Source organism: Carassius gibelio, chromosome B17 (assembly GCF_023724105.1).
Source record: "Carassius gibelio isolate Cgi1373 ecotype wild population from Czech Republic chromosome B17, carGib1.2-hapl.c, whole genome shotgun sequence".
In the NCBI taxonomy this organism is placed as follows: domain Eukaryota; kingdom Metazoa; phylum Chordata; class Actinopteri; order Cypriniformes; family Cyprinidae; genus Carassius; species Carassius gibelio.
This window is the reverse complement of record NC_068412.1, coordinates 6,220,002-6,247,357: the sequence shown is the minus strand read 5'-3', so window position 1 is coordinate 6,247,357 and position 27,356 is coordinate 6,220,002. Positions and strand designations below refer to the sequence as shown.

At 37.7% G+C, this 27,356-nt stretch overlaps 1 protein-coding gene across 2 annotated transcripts; it reads left to right on the top strand.

Moving 5' to 3' along the window:
• Window positions 1-8,219: 8,219 nt before the first annotated feature.
• nkx2.4a (NK2 homeobox 4a) lies at window positions 8,220-10,767 on the top strand. 2 transcript variants are annotated; one of them, XM_052580516.1, is made up of 2 exons: window positions 8,220-8,901; window positions 9,257-10,767. In XM_052580516.1, exons 1-2 carry the CDS (start codon window positions 8,532-8,534, stop codon window positions 9,895-9,897), a joined length of 1,011 nt encoding a protein of 336 aa, XP_052436476.1. In that variant the 5' UTR covers window positions 8,220-8,531; the 3' UTR covers window positions 9,898-10,767. The 2 variants fall into 2 exon arrangements, with proteins under 2 accessions (XP_052436476.1, XP_052436475.1); XM_052580515.1 differs by having other exon boundaries at window positions 9,230-10,766.
• Window positions 10,768-27,356: the final 16,589 nt, after the last annotated feature.

Below are 27,356 nucleotides of genomic sequence, written 5' to 3'. Positions count from 1 at the left end.
AGTTCTCTCTTCACAGCAGTTCAGTCAGTGTACTGTTTGAGTACATGAATTACTCCGGGATATTGGTTTGTTTGAACTCAGAGGGAGTGTCAGCCACATTAAAAAAGCTAACAGTTTAAGTAATTTGTGGATTAACGCGTATTGGAGATGCGAACCGTTTAAAACGATTCAGTTTGATTTGGTGAACTGAATGATTCTTTCGCGAACCGGATATCCAGACTGCTTTGTTTTGAACTCTCTCACAACAGACACGGAAGAGAAGACAATGCTAAGTAAAGTCGTTGTTTTTGCTATTTTTGGACCAAAATTTATTTTCGATGCTTCAAAAAATTCTAACTGACCCTCTGATTTCACATGGACTACTTTGATGATGTTTTTTCTTACCTTTCTGGACATGGACAGTATACCTTACACAAAGCTTCAATGGAGGGACTGAGAGCTCTTGGACTAAATCTAAAATATCTTAAACTGTGTTCTGAAGATAAACGGAAGTCTTACGGGTTTGAAACAACATGAGGGTGAGTTATTAATTACATAATTTTGCTATCTGGGTGAACTAACCCTTTAAGCATGACTGTTGAAATTAAAGGGTCCATTTGTAACATTAAGGAAAGCTGCAGAAGTATTGTTCCTTGTTAGAGTGTGTTCATTACTATTACTAATAGGTTTCCTTTTTACATTTTAAAGTTTTTTTTTTTAACATTGGTAATCTATGAAATAACTTTAATGATCAATATAATAATTAATATTAATATTAAATTTGTATTCATTTACAAAGTATGGTTCAGTACTTTTACTGATTTTTTTTTTTTATAGTAAAGCTCTATTTTAGTTTTCATTCAGTATCCATTTTAAAAACTATTGGTTGACAAATTTGGTATATTGGCCAGTGTGGTCCAACCTAGCTATCAGTATCGGTAAAATCCACTATTGGTCAATCTCTAGTTGATAATACTGTGGTGCGGTGTGTGGATGTCCAGCATTTGTACAGTTCTGCTGCTTTGGGCGTCGTCATTCCCGTCACCAGTGTATTGGCTGATTACTTTTACTGAGCATGTAGGGAAATTTACTCTGCATTTAAAGGGATGGTTCACCCCAAAATGAAAATTTGCTGTTAATTTACTCACCCTCAGGTCATCCAAGGTTTTTGCAGTAGAACAGTAAAGGTTTTTAGGTGAAACCGTTGCCCTTGGTGATTCTTAAATGCAAGTCAGCGGCTGCCGGTTTTTGAGAAAAAAACAACAGGACCAAATACCGGTGGCTCCTGGTGACACATTGAGATCTAATGAAAATAAATTATTGGTCTGTACAAGAAAATGAACACTACTTACAACAGTATTACCTTTAACCCAAAGCCTGGGCAACCACGGATGCACGCACGAGATACTGGAGCTCATGACGCTGTTTGCCGGCGCAGCATCGTGATGTCTATCAGCCATCGGCGATGGACGATGGAATCGTCTATCGGCCCAACCCTAACCAGGATGACATAATTAAACAATTGTACACCATTTTGAATACATTTTTAATATTTGTTAGCTAAACAAATGCACAGCTTCCACCAAGAAAAAAAAGCAAGCACACCAGGTCATGTGACTAGAACCGACTCAATCAGCTTCCTTCGGGGTGAAATTCCCCGTTGTTTTTGAAAAACGGGGTGCACAAAAACACTGCAGGGTTTGTTTTACTTTTCTTCGAAAATAAATCCTGTACCAGAGTTACAGCAAGGGTTTTTCAGTGGTGGAAATCCTTTACTGAAATGTCCTTGTTGTAACGGAGATCCCAGCTGATGGATGCCTAGCAACGACAGACACCTCAGGCACGTGCGTGTGTGTTAACTGGGCGCATTGACACACGCAACCACACGCCTACAGACATATTTAGCTGAGCAAGCCAAATGAAGCGAGCGAAAAGACCAATTTCGACAAAGGGCAATGAAGTTACTTAATATGTTGCGCGGTATTAAAATGAAGTAAAATACTTGTGCAAGTACAATGCTGTATCATTTGCGATGCAAACATCCACAAGCAAATGAAAGCCGATGAGTACAACTGATGAATAGTTTACACTTTAGATTAGGGGGTGCAGAAAGCTTTGTAAATGATTTATAATGTTTATTGAGATAATAGTACAATGTTGACATTTCAATGATTTATAAGTGACTAATAATATATTAACTAGTAACTATTAACCCTTAAGGATTTTGTTTGATTCAGTTGTTTACTGAAGGCCCTGACTGAAACCCCAGGGTACTCAGGGTACTCACTGTCTGACAGCAGGTTCACTCAGACTCTGCTCATCATCACTGAAGAGTCCAGGAACAAAACAAGCCATCTGACACAGAGACAACAATATTTACTCTGCAGTTCCAGGTTCATTAGAAGGAAACAAGATAAAGCAGAGGTAAAATGCAGATAAACGACAGAATAATATATATAACAACAATAATAACATATGTGATATAAAAATTATACTACTAATAATATAATCTTAAAATAACGGAATCTATATTTTTAATTTTAGGTTGAGTGTGACTTACGTTTTGATGTCAGGGACTTCTTAAAATTGGTGAAATATATTCTGAAAAAGGCATATTAATGTATTTCATGAGCTTCTTTCATGAGTATTTCATGAGCTTTTTGAGTTCACCTGTATTTCTAAGTCAGTATCTCCCGTCAGCAACATTTCTGAAGGGAGATACTGACTTAGAAATACAGGTGAACTGAAGAAGCTCATGAAATACATTAATATGCCTTTTTCAGAATATATTTCACCAATTTTCTTTTCAAAAATCTTGGAGTTTCACTTTGTTCTGTAGAGTTTCTTTCTGTCATCCTGAAATCACAGAACAATTTGTATTAATATCTGTTTATCATGAAATATCAAAACTCATGTGAACTTGTTTTCAGCCGATTAACGTTACACTCAGTGTAAGCGACGTCATCGATTCAGTAAATCAGCCTTTTCCCAAAAAAATACACTGACAAATCAACAGCAAAACATTCAGAGCCATCAAAATATCTCATACACACACGAAGATTTGATTTAAAGCCCAGAGTTTCATCAACAAGAGCTAAATCTATAGAGTTAGCCTACCTGAAAACTGCTAAGACGCTAACGGATTTTTCGAATACATTAAACCATTTCTATAAAATAAATTTAATTGAAATATGCAATAACAAGTAAGAAACGTGTCAGGAACATTTGTATATCATATTTGTATGATTTTAGCGACTAAACTTACCTAAAACAGTGTAAACCTCAGCGAGAGACGGAGATTACCGCTTGCCAGTAACAGTTTTTGTGTTGACGCCCCGTTTCCATGGCAACTCTGCTCCCCGCTCACGCAGAACTCACCGCACACACAGCATTCACACAAACAAACATCTCGAGTTAAAACATTACATTTATAATGTACAGCCTCATTCAATAATCACTCACTATAGAGACGGATTCTTTCTGGCAGCCTGTAAAAGAGTGAAAAACACGACGATAAAGGAGTCAGGACTTCTCTTTAATAAACCGCTTTTAAATTTTCCCTCCGAGAAACTGCTGGAAACGCAAGGCTTTAACATTAATTTACCGTGACCGTTGTCTAAACAAGTTAACGGTAACATTATTTGAAAATGAGCCAGTCTCTTCAGCTGCCCACAGACTGTATAAAAACACACCGCGTGCCTGTGCTGTCTGGGTTCATATCGAATATTAAGCAAGCTTACCTGTACGCTTGTGCCAAGGGTCCAGAAATGAGCTGTGTCCGGTGCAGTACGTTGGGTATACCACCCGTTGATCTCCCGGTCAACCAAAAATCGATGGATTTTCAATCATATTTCCCGGTCAACTATATTTCGATGCATTTTCAATCATATTTCCCGGTCAACTATATTTCGATGCTTTTTCAATCATATTTCCCGGTCAACTATATTTCGATGACTTTTCAACAACCGCATCGTTTCTCTGTCCACTATAAATCAATTACTTTTCAACACATTCAGGGATCACCCGCGGTAACCAAATATCAATGCTTAATCAATCATAAAGATAACTATAGATCAATGTTGTTCCAATATTGTTGCCATCAACATTAATAACATCAGGTTTTCATCGATATGGTAATGGTGATTCAACATTTATTTTGCATTGAAATTTCAATATCAACCATAATGATGATTCAGATGGAAAAACAATGTTTATTCAATGTTGGCTTGCTGTCTGGGTGGGACCTGCACCTGCCTGCTTATAGCACAAAATGGTCGACATAAGCTTCATGTGTAGAAGGATTCTTAGATTACTGTATGCTAATTAAAGAATGGATTACAACTTTTGGTAATAGCAATATCTATTATTTCGAAATATTATCCATGTTAAAATGTCCTTAAGTAAAGCGTGTGTCTGCGCACGGCATCTGTTTTATATGTTAAATGTATACATGACCGGATAAACAAGAATATTTCCTGACTATTTCAAGACCTTTTTTAATCAAAATAAAATAAAAATGATTGAAAATCATTGGATTATAAAGATATGAGATGTTTTCTGAAAACTTGGACGTGATTCGTACTTTTTATGGACTTGTGAACATTCAAATAACATTTTGAAATATCGAAAGGCAACTAAAGAATCTCCCTGGAGCCTATAAATTGTATTTATTTTTTAAAAATAAAATAGTGAACAATGATAATAATAATAATTATTATTATTATTTTGCAATTTAGTTCTCAAATACGTGAGAAAGGTAAGAGGTAAGAGGTTATAAGTAAGAATAAGTAAGAGTTGTTTTTTTGTTTTTTGTATGTTGGAATTAATTTATTAATAATTTAGCAATATGAAACTCAAATGTTCAACATGTAGATTTCTTAATTTGACTTCATAGCCTATGTTAGATGAATGTAAACGCATTAGGTAGATATGTTGCTAGTTTGTGTAAATGTTGGGCCCGGGTACACCTGTAGTAATCGTGTTTGTGTTGCATTTACTCTTATAGGAAAAAAAAACATGTATGATCTCCCACGCAGGAGCATCCTTGCTGTCACCTGTTATGGGTTTTTGAATTTTGCGACTCATTATGAGCAACGATAACACAGTGTTTTAAGCCTATGCATCTACTGCACAGTTTCCTTAGGTGAAAAAGCAAATATCGCTGTTTTGTCTCGTATTTTTTATTTTATTTTATTTACATTTTATGATATATGCGCCTCAGATTATGTTGTAGACGTATTCAACGAGCCCTACAGAGGTAATACAGATTTGATATGCCGATCTTAATTAACATAATTGTCCTCTAAACTAATTAAAGAAATAGTGGCGGGTTGTGGAGTAGATCATGATTCAATGTATCTCGACTCCTCGTTGTAATACATTTACCCTGGAGGAAACTATAGGCTGTGTGCAAAAATAGGCATTATAATTAAAATGGTTTTAAAATTTTGGTGACTTTTTGATCTGTGCATGTTTTATTTACACAAAGGATTTTTTAAATATTATTTTTTTTTTGTCTGCCACAACAACTAAACCATAGTTTGCTCGAAAAGTTGTGAGTTTTTCTCTTTCTTTTACAGTTTACTCGTCACATATTTGGATGTAGCCTATTTTATATTGCATATCAAATTGCGCGTAATTGAATTCAAAGCCAATACACAATATTAGCACCACTCCGAGCCCTTATACCGCAAAGTAGACATTAACTTATTCTGGACACTTTGTTTCACCGTCGGTTCTTTGAGATAATGGGTCAGGACCTCAGCTCTTACTCCAAGCTCTCCTTCCCTTCACTGACCCTTGATCCACAAAGCACTCCAGTGGACGCATGTGTTTGCCCATTCACTCCGAGACTTAGGCTATATGTACGCTCTGCTTTAAATGAGGATAGTTGTTTAAGAAAGGCAACGAATTGCAAACCAAACGTGAATAAAAAAAAACCGCAGATTAAAAACAACGTTCAAAGGAATACCTCAGGCTATGCCTTTTATTTTGATGGCAACCCAATTATCAAAAGCTCTTGGCATGCATTAAAGAAGAAGGGCCATAGGTGACAGCTAACTCGCATCTGAGTCAAACACAAACACAACTGCGCAGAAATGTCCTAATAATTCTCGACTTACACTTTTCACTGATACATTTTACCTGCAAGCCTCACGCAGGCACATAAACCTGCTTAAAAACGCGTATTAGTTTAACTAAGAATGAACGGAATTTAGTTTCAGTCAATGCATGTTCAAGCAAATCTAAGCACGGTAATATTTGTATTCTATTTATTAATTAACTAGTTCTTTGCACATTCACTGATTAATTCAGTTGAATGGGAATACATTTTATTAAAGCAAAAAAACATGCTTCTGAATAATGTACTATAATGTAGCATACTGAATAATTTTAAAGTAGGCTATATATATATATATATATATATATATATATATATATATATATATATATATATATATATATGGATTGGAAAATCCACCTCTAAAGCAAGTCATAATCACTCTTAATCATTTTTCAGTTTCAGCTTTAGTAACTAGTGTAACTCATTCATTAGCCACTGTTAGTTTCTTTTTAAAACTATAAACTTTATAATCTTATTTTCCCGGGAGTAACATTACACCCACTAACACGCATATGCCTACGCACATAGAGAAATCTGCAAATTCCTAAACTTAATACAGAACAATCCACAGAAAGTAAACACGGCAGACACGCTGCCTTCAGTGCAACGAGATCTGATTCATTTCCCACGGCAACCTGTTTCAGTACCTGAGCAAATGTTGTCCAATATATCCCAGTCCCAACTCTGATGATAGCTTTTCGTGTGTTCCTTCCGTATTGAAGTATCTAGCCTACAGACAAAACATGTTTGGTTTTTCTCGAGTGACTTGGTATAGTTGAACTGCTCAGCGGTCACGCATCCAGTGGTTCCTCCAGCATCAGAGTGAGGCGCTTGCTTGGCCCCTCGGTCATGCTCTCTGCCTTAATATTCCACAAGGTTGAGTGGCCCTCATTTACCTAATGGATCAGGCGCACAAAACCTTAGACGAGTTCCTTGCTCTGAGTCACAAGACAAACTATATGTGATGCTTCGAACTGGATGGTCTCAAAATGATCCCAAATTAAACATGGAAACAATTAAACACTTAAACATGATTTGCTGAACGTTTAGTAGTCAGAAGAGAACGCTGGATGCTACTGTTTGTTTTGTGTGGCAAGTTTACAAAAAGATGTGTAAATGTATAGTGTTACTAAAGCCAAAGGTACACCTTACATCGGCTACTTGTACAGTATACCCAAACGTGTGAGAGCAGCATCCACCCACGTGGTCGAATCAGACAGACGTGTATTCAATATGACTGATGCATGCATGGCATGGAAATTTTTATTGTTCCTAAACTTACAGTTTTAAAACTTCGTGAGCGTACGAGCTTGGTTTATCCATGTTTTCCTGCGCATTTAATATGAGCCTTATTTTAGAGCCTTATTTTTACATTTATATGAAGTGCCAAAATTGGGCCACGCAACATGTACCTCACACAAATTTTTCAAAACTGCATAAAATGTGAACTGTAATTATTCATATCCATATCACTCCGTGAGTTTATTGACCCATGAGTAATTTGAAACAGGTCGGATGAATTAAGAAGTTAAATGAGCTCTATTTTATTTATTATAAAAAAAATTGCTGCGGAAATAACGAACATTTTAAAACTAAAATGTAGATTTTTTTATTTTATTTTTTATTTACGTTCTTCATAAGCTTAAACGATTAACATACGATTTACCTTAATGTAGATTCCCAGGTTCGTATAGCTATTACAAACTCTTTTTGTGTTATAAATTGTTTAAAAAAAAATTTAACTTTTCTTCTAATGTCGATTTTCTGTGGACATTATATTTTTTTTCTACTATGATCTTATTTGGGAGAGACCCTTAGCACAGCTTAAGACGCATAAATTAGGTCATAGACTGGAGGGGGTCTTCATTGTACCACTCTGACAGTGCGCACTGGCGCTTATGACTCTCCGAGTGCTCTCAAAGTTGGAAAAAGTATGGAATTCCCTATTGACGCAGATTAACAGCGCCTAAAAAAAGCAGAAGAAGAAAAAGTAGACTTCAGACAGACTGACAACGTCGGCTCAATTCGATAGGAATAAACTTTGAGGACGATGTCAGACTCGTGAATTGTAGCTATGGCACAAAAAAAGGGAGGGGGGGGGTATGACCATTGAAAATGTTCAGTCGGCATGATGATAAATGTATTGTGAAACTAACAACATTTTTTTCTCAATTATCTTGCTGAGATGTCAATGACTATTGTTTGCTGGTCTGGGGAGTCGCTCCGCCCCTCATGTTTGTCGTAAATCTGGCGCCTGGCTACAATAAACCTGAGATAAGAGTGGCCAGGGCTCGCCTCCTTCTCCAAGGCGATCAATCGGATCTCAGGCATACTACAAGCACTCTCTTACGTCGACGTCCACGAGAACAGAGCTGACACAACAACACGGCTGCGCTCCACCACCAAACATCTATCTGCTTTCTGAACCATGTCGCTGAGCCCAAAGCACACGACACCTTTTTCAGTGACAGATATTTTGAGCCCAATTGAGGAGACTTACAAGAAGTTTAGTGGCATGGAGAGCACTGGAAACCTCACATCTCCATTGGGAGCGTACCGGCAACCTCAGGTGTCCCAGACTGGCATGCAGCAACACTCTATGGGCCACAACGCCACTGTGGCGACCACCTACCATATGCCACACTCCGTTTCCCAGTTCTCACACAGTGCAATGGGGGGCTACTGCAATGGCAGCATTGCCAACATGGGGGACCTACCCTCTTACCAAGATACTATGAGAAACAGCGCAGCAGCAACAGGGTGGTACGGCGCCAATCCTGACCCGAGATACTCAACAAGTAAGTTATCTTGCATTATTCTTCTTTATCTCTTGATGTGTTGCGTGCATGCACTACTTATTTACCGAGTTTCCAGCGAGTTTACGTTAGTTTTACGCATCAGCACTATTGCCAATACTTTGCCTTCATAGCGTTGCCGCTTGCTATTTTTACTGCTGATTTCCCCATCGTGTAGATTTAAGTGAATTATACCTGAAACGTTTATATTCGTTCATTTTTGCACGCGTAAATGCTGCACTGAGACTCTTATTGCTGCACAAATGATTAACAGTTTAGCCCAACACTGCTACTTATTGAATGGCCGTACATCTGTATGCATATTTTGAAGTTTCTAGATTCATGGGACCTTCCACAGGTATGAACATGACAGGAATGGGCGCGCTGACAGGCATGGCCGACACCACCAAATCCATCCCACCTCTCCACGCAGCGCCGAGGAGGAAACGACGGGTGCTCTTCTCTCAAGCACAAGTCTACGAGCTGGAAAGGAGATTTAAGCAACAGAAATACCTCTCAGCGCCCGAGAGGGAACACCTGGCTAGTATGATACATCTAACCCCGACGCAGGTCAAGATCTGGTTTCAGAATCATCGCTACAAGATGAAGCGGCAGGCCAAGGACAAAGCAGCGCAGCAGCTTCAACAGGAGGGCAACCTGTGTCAACAGCAGCAGTCGCCGAGGAGAGTGGCTGTCCCTGTCTTAGTGAAGGATGGCAAGCCTTGCCAAAACGGCTCCAATACACCGACGCCAAACCAACAGCAGATGCAGCAGCAGCAGAACGGTTCCGGAGTCGTGCTTCCTACCTCCAGTAACTCTATGAACCAGCACCAAAGCCAGCAGGTCAACGCACTGGTCCAGGCCCAAGACCTGGAGGAAATGTCCCCCAGTCCCCCGTCACTTCACTCGCAGATGAACAACATGGGCCAGATAGACACTACTGTAGATTACACAAATAACATGGTCACGTCGAATCTGCTTTATGGCAGAACGTGGTAAAACCGGGCACCTTTTCTTTCCTCCGTTTTCCCACAAACTTTAGCCTCCTCTGAATCAAGAACTGCGCGCGAGGCCAAAAGCAGACAGTGCTTCGCGAGCGAGCATGCGTGTGGCGGGTGATCGGATCAAAGGAGCCGTTTTTCGCGGGAAATGTATCACTTTTTTCTTCTAAAAACAGTTTTTGTGGTCACAGTTTTCTACAATGACCCTGCTACTCATTATGGACAAAATAACAAGTTCTAGCGTCACGTTCTGTGTTTGGGACTTCCTTTTGTTGTTGTAGAAGGTTGTCTGTTATTAAACAAAATTGCTGCTCCACATCTATGGCAATGCCAGGACACAGGAAGCAATGTTTCATATTTCAGGTATGGACTTCTAGCAAGAACTGGAAAAGTTCCCAGATCTCAGCAAAATGCCTGAACGTGCGACTGAAGCGACTATTGTAAAAACTAATGTACTCATTTAGAGAAATGAAAAGTAGGGACTGTATATTTGGCTAACACTTAAGTTTCTGTTTACTTGTAATATAAATGTTTGAGTCTTTTCGTTGGTCATTGATTCTATTCTATTCTATTCTATTCTATTCTATTTTTTTTTTTTTTTTTTTTTTGTAAATTAAAACGAAGACACAAAGACGATTGCTGCTGTATATGTTTCAAACCAATTGAACGTTAACAATAAATCAATTAAACCGCACGCCTTTGTTGGAGAATTAATGTGTGTAGATTAATTTCTGTGAAGAGCGTTTAATTTCAGTTAATATCTGAAAATACATTTAATAGAAAGTCGATGGAAGGAAACTTTTCACTGATTTTGAGAGATAGAAACCTTTATTTAGATACAAACAATGTATAATGTCTGCCCTTTACTTCTAAATTGGCCTCCATAGTTTATTATTTACTCGAATTTGTTACAAATTCAGTTACTTCTCCTAATTTAAATATTTCTGAAACCTGAGCTTCCTTACACAAATGCTAATAATAATAATAATAATAATAATAATAATAATAATAATAATAACAATAACAACAATAATGTGCCACCCATTTATAACTTTAGGTTCTATCATTTTAAATTACGCAGAAAGGAGAACGATATTTTTTGTTTATCTGTTGGTTCATTTTATTTAACGTATCTGTCATTTCAGTGGCTTGAATGTTTACACAGATCCAAAGATTACAAATGTATAGTTTCCATCCCGAAAATAAAATTGCATACATGTTTATAATTCTATTTAATCTATGTGGTTTTGAATATACATGGTAATTAAAGGGGATAAGTTTTAGCATAAATTTAGATTTGCAATAAATATATTATTTTAATTTTGCAATAAGCTCTAAAATGTTTGTTCTATTTTCATTTTTTTAAATGTATTTATTTATTTATTTCATTTTGAAATTCAATACCGTGGACTTCAATAGATTTTAGATTGGGAATGAAAGTAAATGCGAATATAGTTTGAAATAGTTTACAATTATGCATCTTGTTAAAAAAGAAAAGAAATTGCGCTGCAAGCGTTTTAAGCAGACTATGGCTAAATAATTGCACATATAAAAAATCCGAACGCGAGTTTAAAAACACTGATCTAAATGCAGTAGCTTAAAATGAATTATGCGTATCATTACCTGGAATACATGAATTGATCCAAAAAGTCGCAAAACTATCGGACAATCATTGAGGCACGTCACATAATAGAACAAATAAAATAGGAGTAAATGAAAATAATAAACTGGTCATTGTACCTTTTTTTCTGTGAGAGCTACGAGTGCTCCAAGGTTAGTGATTCAGTGGCAAGCCTGAAATTCGAAACAAGACTGTTTTTACTGTTTTCGTGTAACGTTTTTATTTGAATGTTATTTTATATGGAGTTATTTGCAATGCTTAATCAAAAAGATCCAATGCGATCCCAGTCGACATTTTTCATCTTCACATCAACCCAAACGACACAGACTGAATCTAATGTGAATGAATATCTCCTCTCTAAATGGCGGGAAGAGAAAACTTTTCAAAGTTAATAACCTCTACAAACCCATCTGCAGAGCCTTTATAATAATAATAACAACAACAACAACAATAATAATAATTATCATTATTATTATTATTATTATTGACTCTAAAACGCACACAACTTTAAGGCTATGGAAGAATCTGTAAATGTTTTATTATTTATATCTGGCATGATAAATACTAATGATTACAAACAGAAATAAAAGCAGGGTTAAGTACATAAACACCTTCCACGTGGATATTTCCCCTGACTGAAGGGAAAATGAAGCAAAGTATTTGGTTTTCATTATGAAATGGCTATGACTTGGTAATAGTTACTTTGGCCAAAGTGTTATAAAAGCCTATATAAATCTGATTATGATACTGTTTTACTCAGAATGCATTTGTAAATTGCATCCAAATAATATGGTGCCTGAGGCAGGTTTTAAATGATCGACCATCATCTCTGGCGGCCAAAATACTACCAGTGTGTGATGCTGAGTCTTCAAGCTCTCTACAACATAGCAGTCACACTATCAGAAAGAACACTTGGATTTGATATTTGGATTTTATATATATATATATATATATATATATATATATATATATATATATATATATATATATATATATATACATGAATTTTGCAAACATTTCAGAAGGTTTCAACAAAGAAGTACTGCTGAAAGTAAGCTGTACTTGAAATGCAAATGATACCAGAAATTCTGATGATGTGATAATAATAACGATATATAGGATAATAGGTACAATGCTATAATATAATGACAATGGGGGAGGAGGAATGCTGAATCAGTTAATTAATTAATTAATCAATCAGTTAATTCAGATATGATACAGTATTAAGTGCAGATAAAAAAAAATAGTGAGGGGTCTAGCCATATTTTGTTTATAATACAATAGCTAATAAAAGCTTAGTGAAAACTGACAAATATACTTGTCAATATCTATCCAGTGTCAGGAGAGCACAACACAGAGATTCAAGAGATTTTAGTATTGCTTTTCTCAATCCCGCCATAGATTTCTTGAAGCTTCATTCTTCCCCACTAATTGCAGGATCTTAACAAATTCTTACCGCTGAGTAATTTGAATCCAGCCGGAGGACCTTGTCTGTATTTTCCCTGGCCATTATTCTACTTAATATGTCAGATCGTCTGATCGCAGAGAAACCTTTTCAAGTTCTATTGATGTGTCTTTCAATTGACCATGGTGACCTAGCAACCTGGACAGCACTAATTGGCATAGACAGCCTGACGTCAGTATTACAGTGGATGTGGGAACAAATGTGACACTGCTGGAATAGTTTACAGAAGTATATTAACAAATATTTAGTCTGTCTATATCAAATATAAAGACATACGGTACAATTCTAATTCCACTGTGCATTTTCCCACTCGTTCTCTCTCTATGTGTTAAATTAAAGCTGCATAATAGTTTTATTACACATGCATGGTTTTAAAATCTTAATTTTGTAAAATCATCATATAGGCTAAACCAGTGAAGCACTTTGAGGTACTTCAGAAATGGTATTTGAATGTGCACGCCCTACCCCCACCCTGACACACACACACACACACACACATTTCTGTCACTGTTTCCAAATAAATTGAGACACTCATGTGGTGCTTTGTGAATATTTACTTCAGTGCACAGAAAAGACAATGGACTAAATCTCAGAATTACTGAGAATTTTAATATTCACATCCCAGGCGGAGAAATGCATTCTTTGGATAAAGACACTCTCCTCTCTTTGAGAGCAAAACCTCACTTCACATTTCTCAATGTGAGTGATGTTCAGAAAAGGAGGTATTTATCTGGGATATCGCAGTAGTGTGGGGCTGTGTAGTCTTGGTTGGGTGAGTTGAGGCATTATGTTTTCATGCAACTGTAAGAAACCATCAGCTTTCCAGTTTCAAAGCAGACTGCGTCCTAGAAAATGCAGACTGTCCTAATCTGAGCCATTTCAAAGTGGGGGAAAATAGCGGGCAAATAGACATGCTGCAACACAATGAAAAATATTTCAAGAAGGTCAAGGGACTCGGAAAGCAATTCTCTCTCTAATGGGTTTCCATAAGATTAAACAAATGACAGTGAATTTTGCTATTGCCTCCATAAAGAAGTATAGCATCGATGTATATATGTATATACATTTATGCGGCAAGAAAATAATAGTATTGGTAGTCTTGTAAGTTTAAATCTGTTGCTATGAATAACATTCCCCCAGCATTGTGCGAGCGATTCACCCATCTGAATTCTGTTTCAGAGAGGGAAAGCAAATTAGAAATGGAAAAGTGAGCGAGGGAGAGAGAAAGTTGTATCCCTTATTATCAAACCATGTCACATTCCCCCCAATGCCTGGCTGTGCAGCTCTGGCCGGTCAGTAATCCCTCTTCCAAGTTCCTCATGCATCTTATTCATCCTGCTTATAAGTTGTTAAAGAAACTGTTTTCAATCACCACTAATAACTACTGACCTCGAGTAACACAGAGCCACAATAGGCTTCCGAAGCCTGTGCAGCCCAACCAAAGAAGCTGATTAGTTCTTCAAGAGGTCTAAAGCAAGAATCAATGGCTGGTCTGTCTCTAGCTTCCAGTCTCAGCATCGCTGCCATTATGGCTGTATGCCATTAGTTATGCCTCATTAATTTCAGCAAACTCCACTCCAGAGAAATTTGTTTACCTTTAGACATCTAATATGTGTGATAGTATAGACCTTATTGGAACTGGATGGTCTGAAGATTTTGACAGAAGGCCCAAACTGGGCACCAGAATGGTAAAGAATACCATGGACCACCAAGGTGTTTCAAGGAAATGTGGTTTGGCGTTAAAAGGTCGCAAAAATTGATTTGGATATTACCCCAATTTTTTTTTTAAAGATGGCTTTCAGCATTATTGCAACTATGACCTTGCAATGATTTTTTACGTTTATATTTTTCATTTTTGAATTAAAGTTGATCGTTTCTGTGAATATCCACTCAGTTTCAAAATATTTAATTGTGTACGAGGAGTGCTGATGCGAATGCTGCAGAATAAATGAAATGTTTTCCCCATTCTCACCCATTAATCCACATCTGATCTTTCCTTAGCATGAGCTTTGAATGAGACAATTGTGAAAATTTGTATGCCTTGATGAAAATGCTTCAGATGACAATGGGATTCTCAAGAGCCGAGGGTATCTGATTTGTATTCGGCTCCTAAAATTCAAATCAGGGTTGAATGGGCCACATTGTGAAGTGCTGAAGTATTCTAGGTCCCTGCAAGACTCTTACAATGCTACACTTTCTAACTAGCACACAGCTTCTTCCCAATCCACAGTTGCCAAGGCGATGGCCAGCTGCAAGACTGGGCCTTGTTTGTTTATAAGGGCAGGGGTGGATGGAGGTTCAAATGGAGGCAGGCAATAGCATCAATTGTTTGCGTGCAACCACTTCAGAAGTGTGAAAGGGAGGATTGATGTTGCATATGTTTACGTCCTGCTCTACACTAGTGGATACACATAACTTATTCGTCTACCTGAGGGCATATGACAAATTTGACATTTTTGACTAATTAGTGGCAGCTTATGCCTCACTGATGGGTAGGTGTAACAGGTGGACCTCCTTGCTTGTTTGGAACAATCATACATTTTCTTATTAATCAAATCATATGTAGGCTATGCATGCAAAGCTGTACCTTCATTAAATTGTTACATTTTCTTGTCAGGATGGCACATATAATTTCAAAACAGAGATTCAACATATGACGTGACAGTGGGACTCTTGGTTGCACTTTATTTTACAGTACGTGTACTTACAGTGTATTTATCTAAGAAAGTTCTGGTAATACAAGGTAACTACATGGGGTAGGGTTAGGTTTAGGGGTAGGTTCAGGGTTAGTACCTAGTTATTACATAGTTATTGTAATTACTATAATAAGAACCTAGTATGTACATGAGGAACAGGACTGTAAAATAAAGTGCTACCGGACTCTTTCTGTGAGAAACTAAAGTTAACTTATTTCGAAACAGAAAGTTTGTACAGAAAAATGACTTCACATCTTTTATGAATATGTTTTAATGTTATTTTTGTAGAGCATAACATGCAAGGCAAACATGATTTGTAGTATGGAGTAATATGTATCCTTTAAGTACTACCCCGAAGCTGGCAGGGGTAAATAAGGTACAAAGACGTCTTTTTGAGGGTACTGCCTTAGTGACAGGCTGTTACACCCCTAAAGGTGCAATGTAATGTCTAATGGGAAAACAATCTGATTGTTCACCTTGAATATAAAAATGTAAGATAAAAGTACAGATATAATTTACATGTACACATAATAATAATAAGGATCTCCTAACCCATGTTGGGTAGTCCATCACTAACATGCTTAATTCATTTAAATCTGTTTGCACATGGTTTGTGTCCACTGATAAGCTTAATCAAGTTTAATTAAGTCTAACAAATTAAAAGACCACTGCTTGCTTCATTAAGTGGAGACGAACCTAAGAATGTTGGCACATTTGTTATTGTGTGAAATCCCCTCGTACAAACACAGCAAGTCAGGCCTAATATGCTGCGTACACAAGGCCAAAGAGCAGCGCAGGACCACCCACTCTCTTTCCAATTATCATCTTGCGACAACCTGTCTACTCTTCACCATTCATCAATAGACGCACCACTCCAAAGAGGGTATTACAATTAGATGCCTGTTGTTCCCCTTAATAAATTTCTAGACAGTTGCTGGGAATCAATAGCTGGCAGTCCATGTGTCCCGGATGACAAACAGGATTACACCCCAAATCCGGCGTTCTGTCCCCTGCTCCTCCTTCTAAGTCACCTAGGATGTCAAACACTAAGAGCTGGCTAATCAACACAGGATTGTGATGTGGACTGAAAGAAATTAAGATTTTTCTTTACGGATCCTGCAGTGCACTCACAGTGGCACACTTTCTAACTCTTTCTGACTCCTTTTTTCATCTGTTCATCTGTTATTTTCAGACAGTGTCCATCTGATCTTATGTAAATGTATCTCTGCATCTTGCATCACATTTCAGATCCATTCTTTCCTGCATTTATCTATAACCCACATAATAATATAATGCACACGACCCATGTGCATTATGCAAATAAAGCCAATTAGGCCAGGAAGTGCATGAGACAAAGGTGCGCTACAGCTGGCTAGTCTCTTTTGCCTGCAGCAGACGCTGGAGTGTTTGCTTGCCCTGATTTAAGCAGCTGGTCACAGAGGTTAGGCCTGGACGCATTCACCCTGCTCCACGGCACACTCAAAGAGAAAGTTTTAGCTGCATTCACTTTTTACTGGGGGTCAGTGATGATGGGGAAACAAAGATGACATGCAACACAGGTTTTCCACAAATCCTCGGTCTAGCCACACTTAATGGTTAATTAGCCGAGCTCAGTCGGTCCTCTAATCATTACACAACACATTAAACCCGTCCTAATCAGGCCTAATCCTGAATGTGTGCTCCTGATTTTCTCCTCTACTTTTGGCAGAGATGGATGCGCTCTAGTAGTATTGATTAAGCCACAAGTGCCTGCTAAGATGTGTACATCCTAATAATTCGATTCTTTATCAAGAATGGGATGTTTTTTTCCTGATCAGTCGCTGCTTTAGGCATTATAAGGTTTTCGATTTTCCACGGACGTATTCCCCAGAAGCAATTTGAGATACTATGGAAGATAATTCCCCTCAAAAATCTGACATGGATGGACTTGCATTTGCTAATAGACTAATTACAATGGTCAATCTCAAAACATCATCTTCCTTAAAGAAACCAAGCTAATTTAAAGTATGTGACTCAAAGCTGCAAAAACATATCTGTACATTGCACTGCAGTTTCCAGCTAAAATTAAAACTAGTAATAGAAAATCACCAACAACATTTGTTCCTTTCCACACAAATTAGATTTGGGGACAGCTTCTCAATGAATAAAGGCTTATATCTGCCTAGTTTCTTGAACAAAAAATTTTTTGACCTCAAAACACTTTGTGTGACTTGTAAACTAATATGTTTGCATCATAACCTGGTCCGCATGCATGGTTTTTCTAAAGTAGTAAACTTGCTTGGTAGTGCACTTGTTCACTTGGAATTAAGTCATGTGAAATGTGGGTCATTGTAATAGAGTCATAGAAAGAAGCTAAAAGTTTATGGTTATGTCACCAAACGAGCATTTGTTTTTTCCTCACACTATCGGTTGGGTTTAGTGTAGGGCAGTGGTTCCCAACCAAATTCCTGGAGGCCCCCCAGCACTGCACATGTTGCATCTCTCCCTGGTCTGACACACCAGTTCAGGTCTTGGTGTCTCTGCTAATGAGCTGGTGAACTGAATCAGGTGTGTCTGATTAAGGAGACATGGGAAACATGCAGTGTTGGGGGGGCTCAGGAACATGGTTGGGAACCACCGGTGTATGGGGTATGTTCAATTCAGATGCGAGACAGCATTAATCATTCACTGCATATTTAATTTCTGAATCGCTGTGATGTGTAGATTAATGTAATAAAATGCTGCCACATTCACATTTATACTTTTTCAGAGGAAACTGAGCAAGTTTTTTTAGAACCACTTTTCACTTTAAAATGGCATGAAATGGAGGGAATTGTTTTTTCTTTTCTTTTTTTTTCAGAAATTGAATGATTTGGAGTCATGGGTTGTTTCTAACCGATATGCCACAATTTCTTCCAAGGAAAATGCAGAATTTCAAATCTCCAACACTGGCTACTTTGAGTGTGCTCCAATTACTGTGCTCATCCAAAATAGGTGAAATGAACTGGTCAGGATTTTCCAAGCGACCACATTTTATTCTGAGTGCTGTGCTGCAGAAAACAGATCAGGTAATTACTGTACTTTCCAGGACTATAAGGCCATACATTAAAATCTCCAACAACTTCTCAAGTGACAACTCATCTAATCACAAGGACAATCACAGAGAGGCTGTGCTGTTTACTGATTGCTCTAATCAAAAATAGCTTCTTCAAACACCACTAATTGGTAAGTTTATCCACCGAATCACATGGCAGACATGCAGAGGACACGGTCCTGATTTGCCGAACCCAAATATCCCATTTGCATTAAGTGCCACCAGAATGCTCTTGACTCCCACAAGTTATCAGCAAACCAGACAATTATTCATCAGCGGCAAATTGGCACATCAAAGTCAAATCAGGGAATTACGGCGAGGAACACCCAACACCGGGGCTGAGAGATGTTAGGTGGCCTTTGATTGACCGCATTGCCCTTCCAGAGTCTTCTCCGACATTACAGCGCTTAAACCCCTACCGAGGCCCATTTGCCTGCTGGACAAGTGTTATATTCAGATAATGGCCATTTAGACAGCGAATGGAAACTCACCCTGTTTCCCCTGATAAAATTAGGATATACCACTCTGCCGCTGGGTTTGGGCATTTCACAAAAATTGATAACTCTAGCAGACTGAGAAACAACGCACACACATGCACCATGACTAATATAGGAACTCAGATTTCCTTTTTAAGTTATAAGAAGTTTTTAAAGACCACGACACAGTGCAGAAAAACTACTTTACAGGTATTCTAACCACACACACAAAAAAAAAATACTAAAATTGATTAAAGGGAAATTTTGCCCTCTACCTACGCTCTGTGAATAACCTTTCCTTTCCGAGTCAAACTCAACATGGGCGAAAAAATAGTTTTCATGGCAAACTGGAAACAAATGAGTTTTAAAGATTAGGGGTTGCATTAAATTCTGAAATGAGTTTATAGAAAATGCTTGCAGCTGAAAAGCTTCAGTCCTACATTATGTAGAGACCTGAACAGCAGGCAGTCAGTACTTCAACCGCATGAATGCGACTTGGCCTTCTTTTTGCTTCGGCATCGCTTGACGGTCTTTTATCATCAGCTGAATAGCATGTTTTCACTCTTCTTGTACGAGCCATCATAAATAAAAGACAGAGATGTGTGTATGAACAGAAAGACACTCTTGTTCGAGGACTAGCCCTTCCCAATTTTATCGCTGGCAAGTGAAACAAACCTTACAAGCAGCTATCCGGCCGTGGTCGTAAAAGAAACGCTTCAAAATGCTGATCTGTAGGGCAGCCGACCTATTTCAATCATACACAGTGAATCGAAAATGTGTGGCCTTGCTTCTGCTCGGTGTTGAGTTGAATACAAGGTGAAAGATATTTTTGACAAATTTGAGCATCTTTTGCTGGTTTCAGGTTCCTCTAATTTCAATAAAAACTCAACCTGATCAGCCGCATTCAATGAATGAAGTTAAATAAGGATTCGTAGTTAGTGTGAATTTGTTACACCAAGGCCAGCGAGGTGCTGTCATTCATATGCGGTTTTACATGTAATAGATTTCTGTGATAAAAAAATAAAATAATAATAATAATAAAAAGGTGATGTCTTGCTCAAGGGTTGCGAATGCGATCATAAACTGAAATGCATCATTGCTGATTACATGATCAACAGCAGCGTTCCTCCTCCAAACCGTACCCTCACTGCATCTGTCAAGTGTTGAGATTTCTTTGATTCGAGTAAGACGATGTGAATCCTTTGTGAGGAAACTGATAGTGCTTGCTTCTCATTCAAAGTATGTGACACATCCACAATAACACAGATTCAACATTGGTGGCCTCTAAGTACAAGGAAAGCAATGGAACTTGAGAGCACTTGTTTCCCGTTTCAAGTACAGTGCACAACATTACACTTCCTCAACCATTGCCTTCTCTTCACACACCGTAAGTCTGTTTATTCTGCTTCGAAGGGACGTCATATGGTGTTTACAAAATATTCAATATTCCAGGTGGATTTTAAAGAGAATGCCTTATAAGCACTATTTTAAGTGCAGTAAACTTTCTGGTGTTTACTCCTCTTTGTGAGAATTTTGATTCTAGCTTGCATATTCAAAACGTACAGCTGTAGTACAGCATGCATAATGAATTTCTATAATACTGAGAAATATTTATAAAATAATTCAAATGTATTGTTTACCATATTCCCACTGCAGGTAAGAAGCTACACACTGACTCCCATGCAGTTTGGGGGAGTACTAACTTTACAGTAGCATGAGAATAGCTCAGCTGTTTTCAAAATAGTATAGCTTTTCCAATAATGCTTTTTCCAGCAAAAGCAGTGCAGTGTGAAAAATGTTAGGTTTTCATGTCACGTATTGGATTTTACAATTGAGCAATCTAAGGCAACATTCAATGTTTATTTGCATAGTACTTTTCTCAATACCACAATACGTGTTATTTCAAAAAAGCTTTACAGAAAGTCATACCAATATTTTAATAATGCCTTAGTCCACACAGCACAAGTTTCAGGGCTGGGTGATATGACAATATAAAATAAAAGCTATATTGTATGTGTGTGTGTGTGTGTGTGTGTGTGTGTGTGTGTGTGTGTATACAGCCTTATGAAGAATTTGAGTGAACTTCACAAGGAATGGACTGAGGCTGGAGTCAAGGCATACAGACGTATCAAGAAATTTGGCTACAGTTGTATTTCATTTGGAAACCAAGGTCCTAGAGTCTGGAGGAAGGGTGGAGAAGCTCATTGCCCAAGTTGCTTGAAGTCCAGTGTTAAGTTTCCACAGTCTGTGATGATTCGGGGTGCAATGTCATCTGCTGGTGTTGGTCCATTGTGTTTTTTGAAAACCAATGTCACTGCACCCATTTACCAATACATTTTGGAGCGCTTCATCCTTCCTTCTGCTGACCAGCTTTTTGAAGATGCTGATTTCATTTTTCAGCAGGATCTGGCACCTGCCCACACTGCCAAAAGCACCAAAAGTTGGTTACATGACCATGGTGTTGGTGTGCTTGACTGGCCAGCAAACTCAGCAGACCTGAACCCCAGAGAGAATCGATGGGCTATTGTGAAGAGGAAGATGAGAAACAAGAGACCAAACAATGCAGAAGAGCTGAAGGCCACTGTCAAAGAAACCTGGGCTTCCACACCGCCTCAGCAGTGCCACAAACTGATCACATACATGCCACGCTGAACTGAGGCAATAATTAAAGCAAAAGGAGCCCCTACCAAGTATTGAGTACATGTTCAGTAAATGAACATACTTTCCAGAAAGCCAACAATTCACTAAAAAATTATTATGAAGTATTGTAATTTGTTGAGAATTTGTGTTTTTTTTTTTTTTGTTAAATGTGAGCCAAAATCATCACAATTAAAAGAACCAAAGACTTAAACTACTTCAGTCTGTGTGCACTGAATTTATTTAATACACAAGTTTCATAATTTGAGTTGAATAACTGAAATAAATTAACTTTTCTATGACGTTCAAATTTACTGAGATGCAGCTGTATCTATTAATGTCATATATGCACAGACCTGCCCAACTTAATCTGAGCAGCGGAGAGTCCTTCCATCTTCAAGAATCGGCTAAAAACACATCTCTTCCATCTTTATTTGACCCTCTAAACTCTAGCACTCTCTATTCTAATTCTATTATAAAAAATAAAAAAAGATTGTCCCTTTTATACTTGCACTCTATTCATTTACTGCTCGTTTTCTTAAAAAGGGATTAAAAATAACACTAGCTTTTCTAATCTTTTTGTATTCTGCCTATTTGTTTTCTTTTTATTTATTACACAATAAAAAGGGTCTCGAACACTAGCTTGCCCTATTCCTTTTCTATTCTATCTGTTTTCTTTTTATGTATTATATAATAATAAAAAATAATAAAAACTTGCTATGTGTACTGTGTTAAGCTAACTGAGACTTGTTACAGCACCTGCATATCATTGCTCTTTTGTTGATTTTGATTGCTTTCATCGTCCTCATTTGTAAGTCGCTTTGGATAAAGCATCTGCTAAATGAATGTAAATTTATATATAGTAAATTATGATTGATTACAATCAACCAACTCTAAATAAAATGCTAAACCTATACTTCTACTCTATTTATTCTATACTGATATCAGTTGTAATAATGCAGGTGGTAAACAGACATAGAATAAGAGTTCATTAAATGTAGCCTATTAACAAGCAGAGGTGAAAGATACAGTGTCATACACACAAATACAAAACAGCATCGTGGTGAAAGACATACCATAAAGCTCAAAAGCACAAGAATGTACAAACAAAATGCAATCAGTGTCTCATGCAGTGAATTGTAGGAATATCATATTATTTTTTAAAGATTTCTTTTTTTATATTTGTACTGTAAAATTGCTTTAAAAAAACCATTAGATCTATTATGATTTTTCAACATAACCTAACTAACAGTTTTACTGTAGAATTTTTATAGTCTTTACTGTTAAAATGACAAACATTTATTAGTTACGTATTCAGTTACACTTTGTTTTTAAGGTGTACTTGTTGCAATGTAATTACACATTTAAGTACTGAGTAATATTAATGTATGAACTTACTACTGTATTTGGTTAGGGTTAGGATTAGTTTTGGTTTAGGGTTACTTAAATTAGGGTTGTAATTATCCATAATTAATTGTTATTATAATAGTAAGTACATGCAATGTGTAACTGTAATTAATTTTACTCAGGATTTATTTGTGTAATTACACTGTAATTACATTGTAACTCGTTTATTGCTTGGGGGTGGGGGGTTTAAAATATTTTGTTTCCTTAATTAACTTCACTTGCTACTTTGGATTAACAGCCTGTCTTTGCTGGTAAGTAGCTACTTTCCAAAAGAGTAGCTTCCCAGTAGATTAACTTCTTCAAATGATGGTTAACCTGTAGCTTAGGAAGCAACCATCTCAAAGAAGCATCCCCAACGGTGGTATATATATATGTATATACCAGTAGCTAGAATCTCTCACCGCACATAGCTAGGACCGCTGCTGAGGAGCAGGTGTCTGAGGCTTTAAATTAGCATTTCCTATTCATGCTAATGGCTGAACCCTGTTCCCCCCGTGAGGAGAGTTGAGCGTGCTCTCTTCTCCAGAGCACAGTGCATGCTAATAAGAACACACTCCACAATCCCCACTCTGTGTGTCTTGGCTAATCTTGTTTTATCACCTTTGTTAACATCTCCATGAACAACAGATTTAATCCAGGCAGAGATTACCGTAATGTGACTTCTGCTTTCCCAGATGGAGTCTGCACCCTTCAGTCTATAAACATTTGTATTCCCTGTGGTAGGACAGACAAAGAAGGATGAAGTGAAACGCTACAGATGTGACGGCAGGTTATGAACTGTGCCCGAATGCTTGAAGTGCAGAGGTTAAAAACACAGCACATCCGCATATAGGACGCAAGCAATGTGTGAATGCGAGAGGTGACCCCTTTTGAGACCCCAACGTCGTTTGCGTGCAGAGCAGAGTGGAAAGTCAATAGTTGCGGAAGCCAAAGAGACACAAGAAAAAACAGTTTTCCTTCATCTGCAATGATTAATTCTGTTCATCTCAGGAGATTGTCTTCAATCACAGAGCATAAGGTGCCAGTGCTTTGGCCCTGCATTCAGGGAGCAGTGAATTACCCCGTGCAAGATTGCTAGACAGCTGTGATAAGACTCAGCTTTGGGTTTATTATCCAATGTGAAGTCAAAGCTCACAATCTAGGCTACTTAACAAGAGGGCAGGGTCACCCTTGGATGAGAGCAGGTAGCAAAGGGTGCATGACAGATCCAGAGCAAAGAGAGCATAAGGCCCTTAACTAGATGTTGGAAACCTTTCGAAGGGAATGCACATGCAGCAAATGACATGTTTAAGCTGAGCAAGGAACAAATGAGAATAGTGGCTGAGCGATAAATGTGCAACGCAGTCTCTCGACAACACATATTCCTGAACACAGAGGTCATATCGGAATGCTGTACATTTCAGGGGCGACTAGTCAAGTTAGCCTGTTTTCGGAGCTCATAAAGAAATGGAAAGATTCAATGGATGTTAAAGGTTTTTTCACACAACCTTTAAAAACCTTTTATTTTTATGACTGCCGGCATTTGCAAAGACTATCTTTTGGCAGCATTTCAAAGTTTATTGAGTGGGTCGATGACATGAAACAGTCCGAGACTAACTTCTTTGAGAAAAGGTGGATTAATACCCTACGCACAGCTTTGAATAGCAGTGAAGTATTTTTTTTTATTATTTAAGGGGTGGTATACCAGCTTTTTTTTTGGAAGGCTTGATTGTGTTTATGGGGTGCACAGTAATGTGTTCATGCTTCATTTATAAATAAATAAATAAATAAAAATCACATTATTTTATCTTCATTCTACACGGCTTTTCTATTCTTCTTCTTCAAAAAAGGTTTGTTAACTTCCTGGTTCCTCTCTTAGAACTTCGCAATGGGCCCAGATTGGTTAGCTGACCCAGTGAGTTGTTATTCGCTAGAGGACATTGTCTGGATCTGTCCTGCCTCTTTACCCAGGGTTGCCAGGTATTCAAAACAAAACTAGCCCAAAACTAGCCCAATCGCATTTTGTTGTTTAGGCCAAACAGTCACATTACACAATAACTAAAGTTAAAAAGGTAAAACCGTAATCTATGATCCCTTTAAATAATTAAGTTGCTCTTTTTGCCAAATATTAACATGGGTTCCTGTGGAGACAGGAATGGTTCAGCGGAAGCGGCACTCATGGGCTGTTCAGGGAAAAGAAGGATATTCAGTGCCAATTATCAGCAAACAAAACCCGACTGGCTGATTTACAGTAGCTCTGAATAATAGCTGAATTTGAAGTCATGCTAATTGAGATATGACCAGCGCATTAATGCCACTGCACAATCATGGCATATGTAAAATTTCACCCTAAATGGTTGATAACGGATGGAGAAACCCAGACTATAGGTAATGGCCAGTAATCATCCTAACTCAGCATGCACCTTTATTTATTAATTTCCGTGCCCTGATATGTGGGGTTAAAGTATCACACTGTTGTTGTTCCATTTAGCAGATCCCAGAAATTGATTTGCTGCCCAAGGAATGGCCCTTTTCTCGCTCCACTCGTGCAGCCGGGTGGCATTCAGCTCACATAATCAAGGATGAATGTTGTCTGTCTACCCAATCTAGTCCTCGGTCCCAATGGGAGAGGGGACTAGAAGCGAGAAAATCTGCATGAATACTAATTCAGCCTCTCGGCTTAAACAGCTTTTGCAAACCTGTCTCAAAGGAATTCACCGAACATGATGTCTTACCATATTAATTACTCCATGGGCATGAGGCAGAAGAAAGAGGCAGAGATCACAGGAAACCTATAAGGAGGGACTTGCTGCTCCAACTTAAATGTGGTTAATTATAATTTGATTTTGTGCATTAGATGGAAGGGCCCAATGGTCTAGAGCGATGCTGAGGGTTCTCCTGCCTACAACGCTGTGCGCTCTCATCTATATGTTGTCTAGCTCACCTTGAACATTGAAGTCTAGCATTACAAATTCCTACGTGTAGCGGTACATCATATCTGTACAAAAATGTTCTTTGTGTACAAAAATAAATTTTAGCAGGAACCTTATATGAATCCTGGAACAACATTCCAATCAACCAATCAGAGCGGAGATACAACTTTTCAGGAAATGTCTGTTTTAGGCTTACAATCAGGGTTAGGTGCTTCTACACCCTTGTTAATCAGCTATCATTTCTCTGTGATTTTAGGAATAAATTATGGGTAGGGTTAGGGGTAGGGATTGGGTTATGTCTATATTTTGAAGGTATTAAAAAAGGTAAAATGTTATAAAAATGAAAATTGTTCATAGTTCAGCAGCAAGTTAAGGTAATGTTTTTAACTATTAATGTAAGTTTTTTGTTTTGTTTAGTTTTTTAAACTGTAGTTACTGTGAAGTTAATGCAGATAATGTAAAACTTTACACAGATTTACATCTGTTGTCATTCATTACAAATTGATAGCAAATCTGATCATAAAGGTTGATAAAAAAAACAGTTTGGTATACGTGTAATTTTTAAACTGGACTGATTATTTTGTATGTATTGCTTAAATGACAGGGTCCAAATAGGGCACTGAAACGTGTTATTGTATCTCATATGGTAACCACAATTGTTCACAATGTACATTCAAGGAGGAGAGGATGACGAGTCATTTCACACTATGCTGCATGATGAACAAAGGTTTATTACAGCACTGACATTTTCATTTTCATTCAGCACCAGGTCTCTTGCATTGTGAAATGACACAACCCTAAAAAAAGCACAAAAAAGTTTTGAATGAATATTACAAGTGAGATTTTTGGATTTCAAAAAACCTCTCGTGAAAATAGTATACTAAAATAATAATAAAAAATGTATACAGGTAAATAATAAACATTGAATTAATTTGGAACGTCTCAGCCTGTCAGTAGCAATGCCAAGGTCATGGGTTTGATTTGCATAAACTGACCTCCACACTATCTGTGTACACTGAGAAATGCAGGAGGATCACAGTACGACTGACAGAGCTGGGGAGGAACTGATGACATGCAATCTGGATCAAGCTATTCCAAAAATGAAGGACTTGTAATTAGATTTACATTTTAAAATACCTGTAATCAGATCTACAGTTACTTTTTATGGAT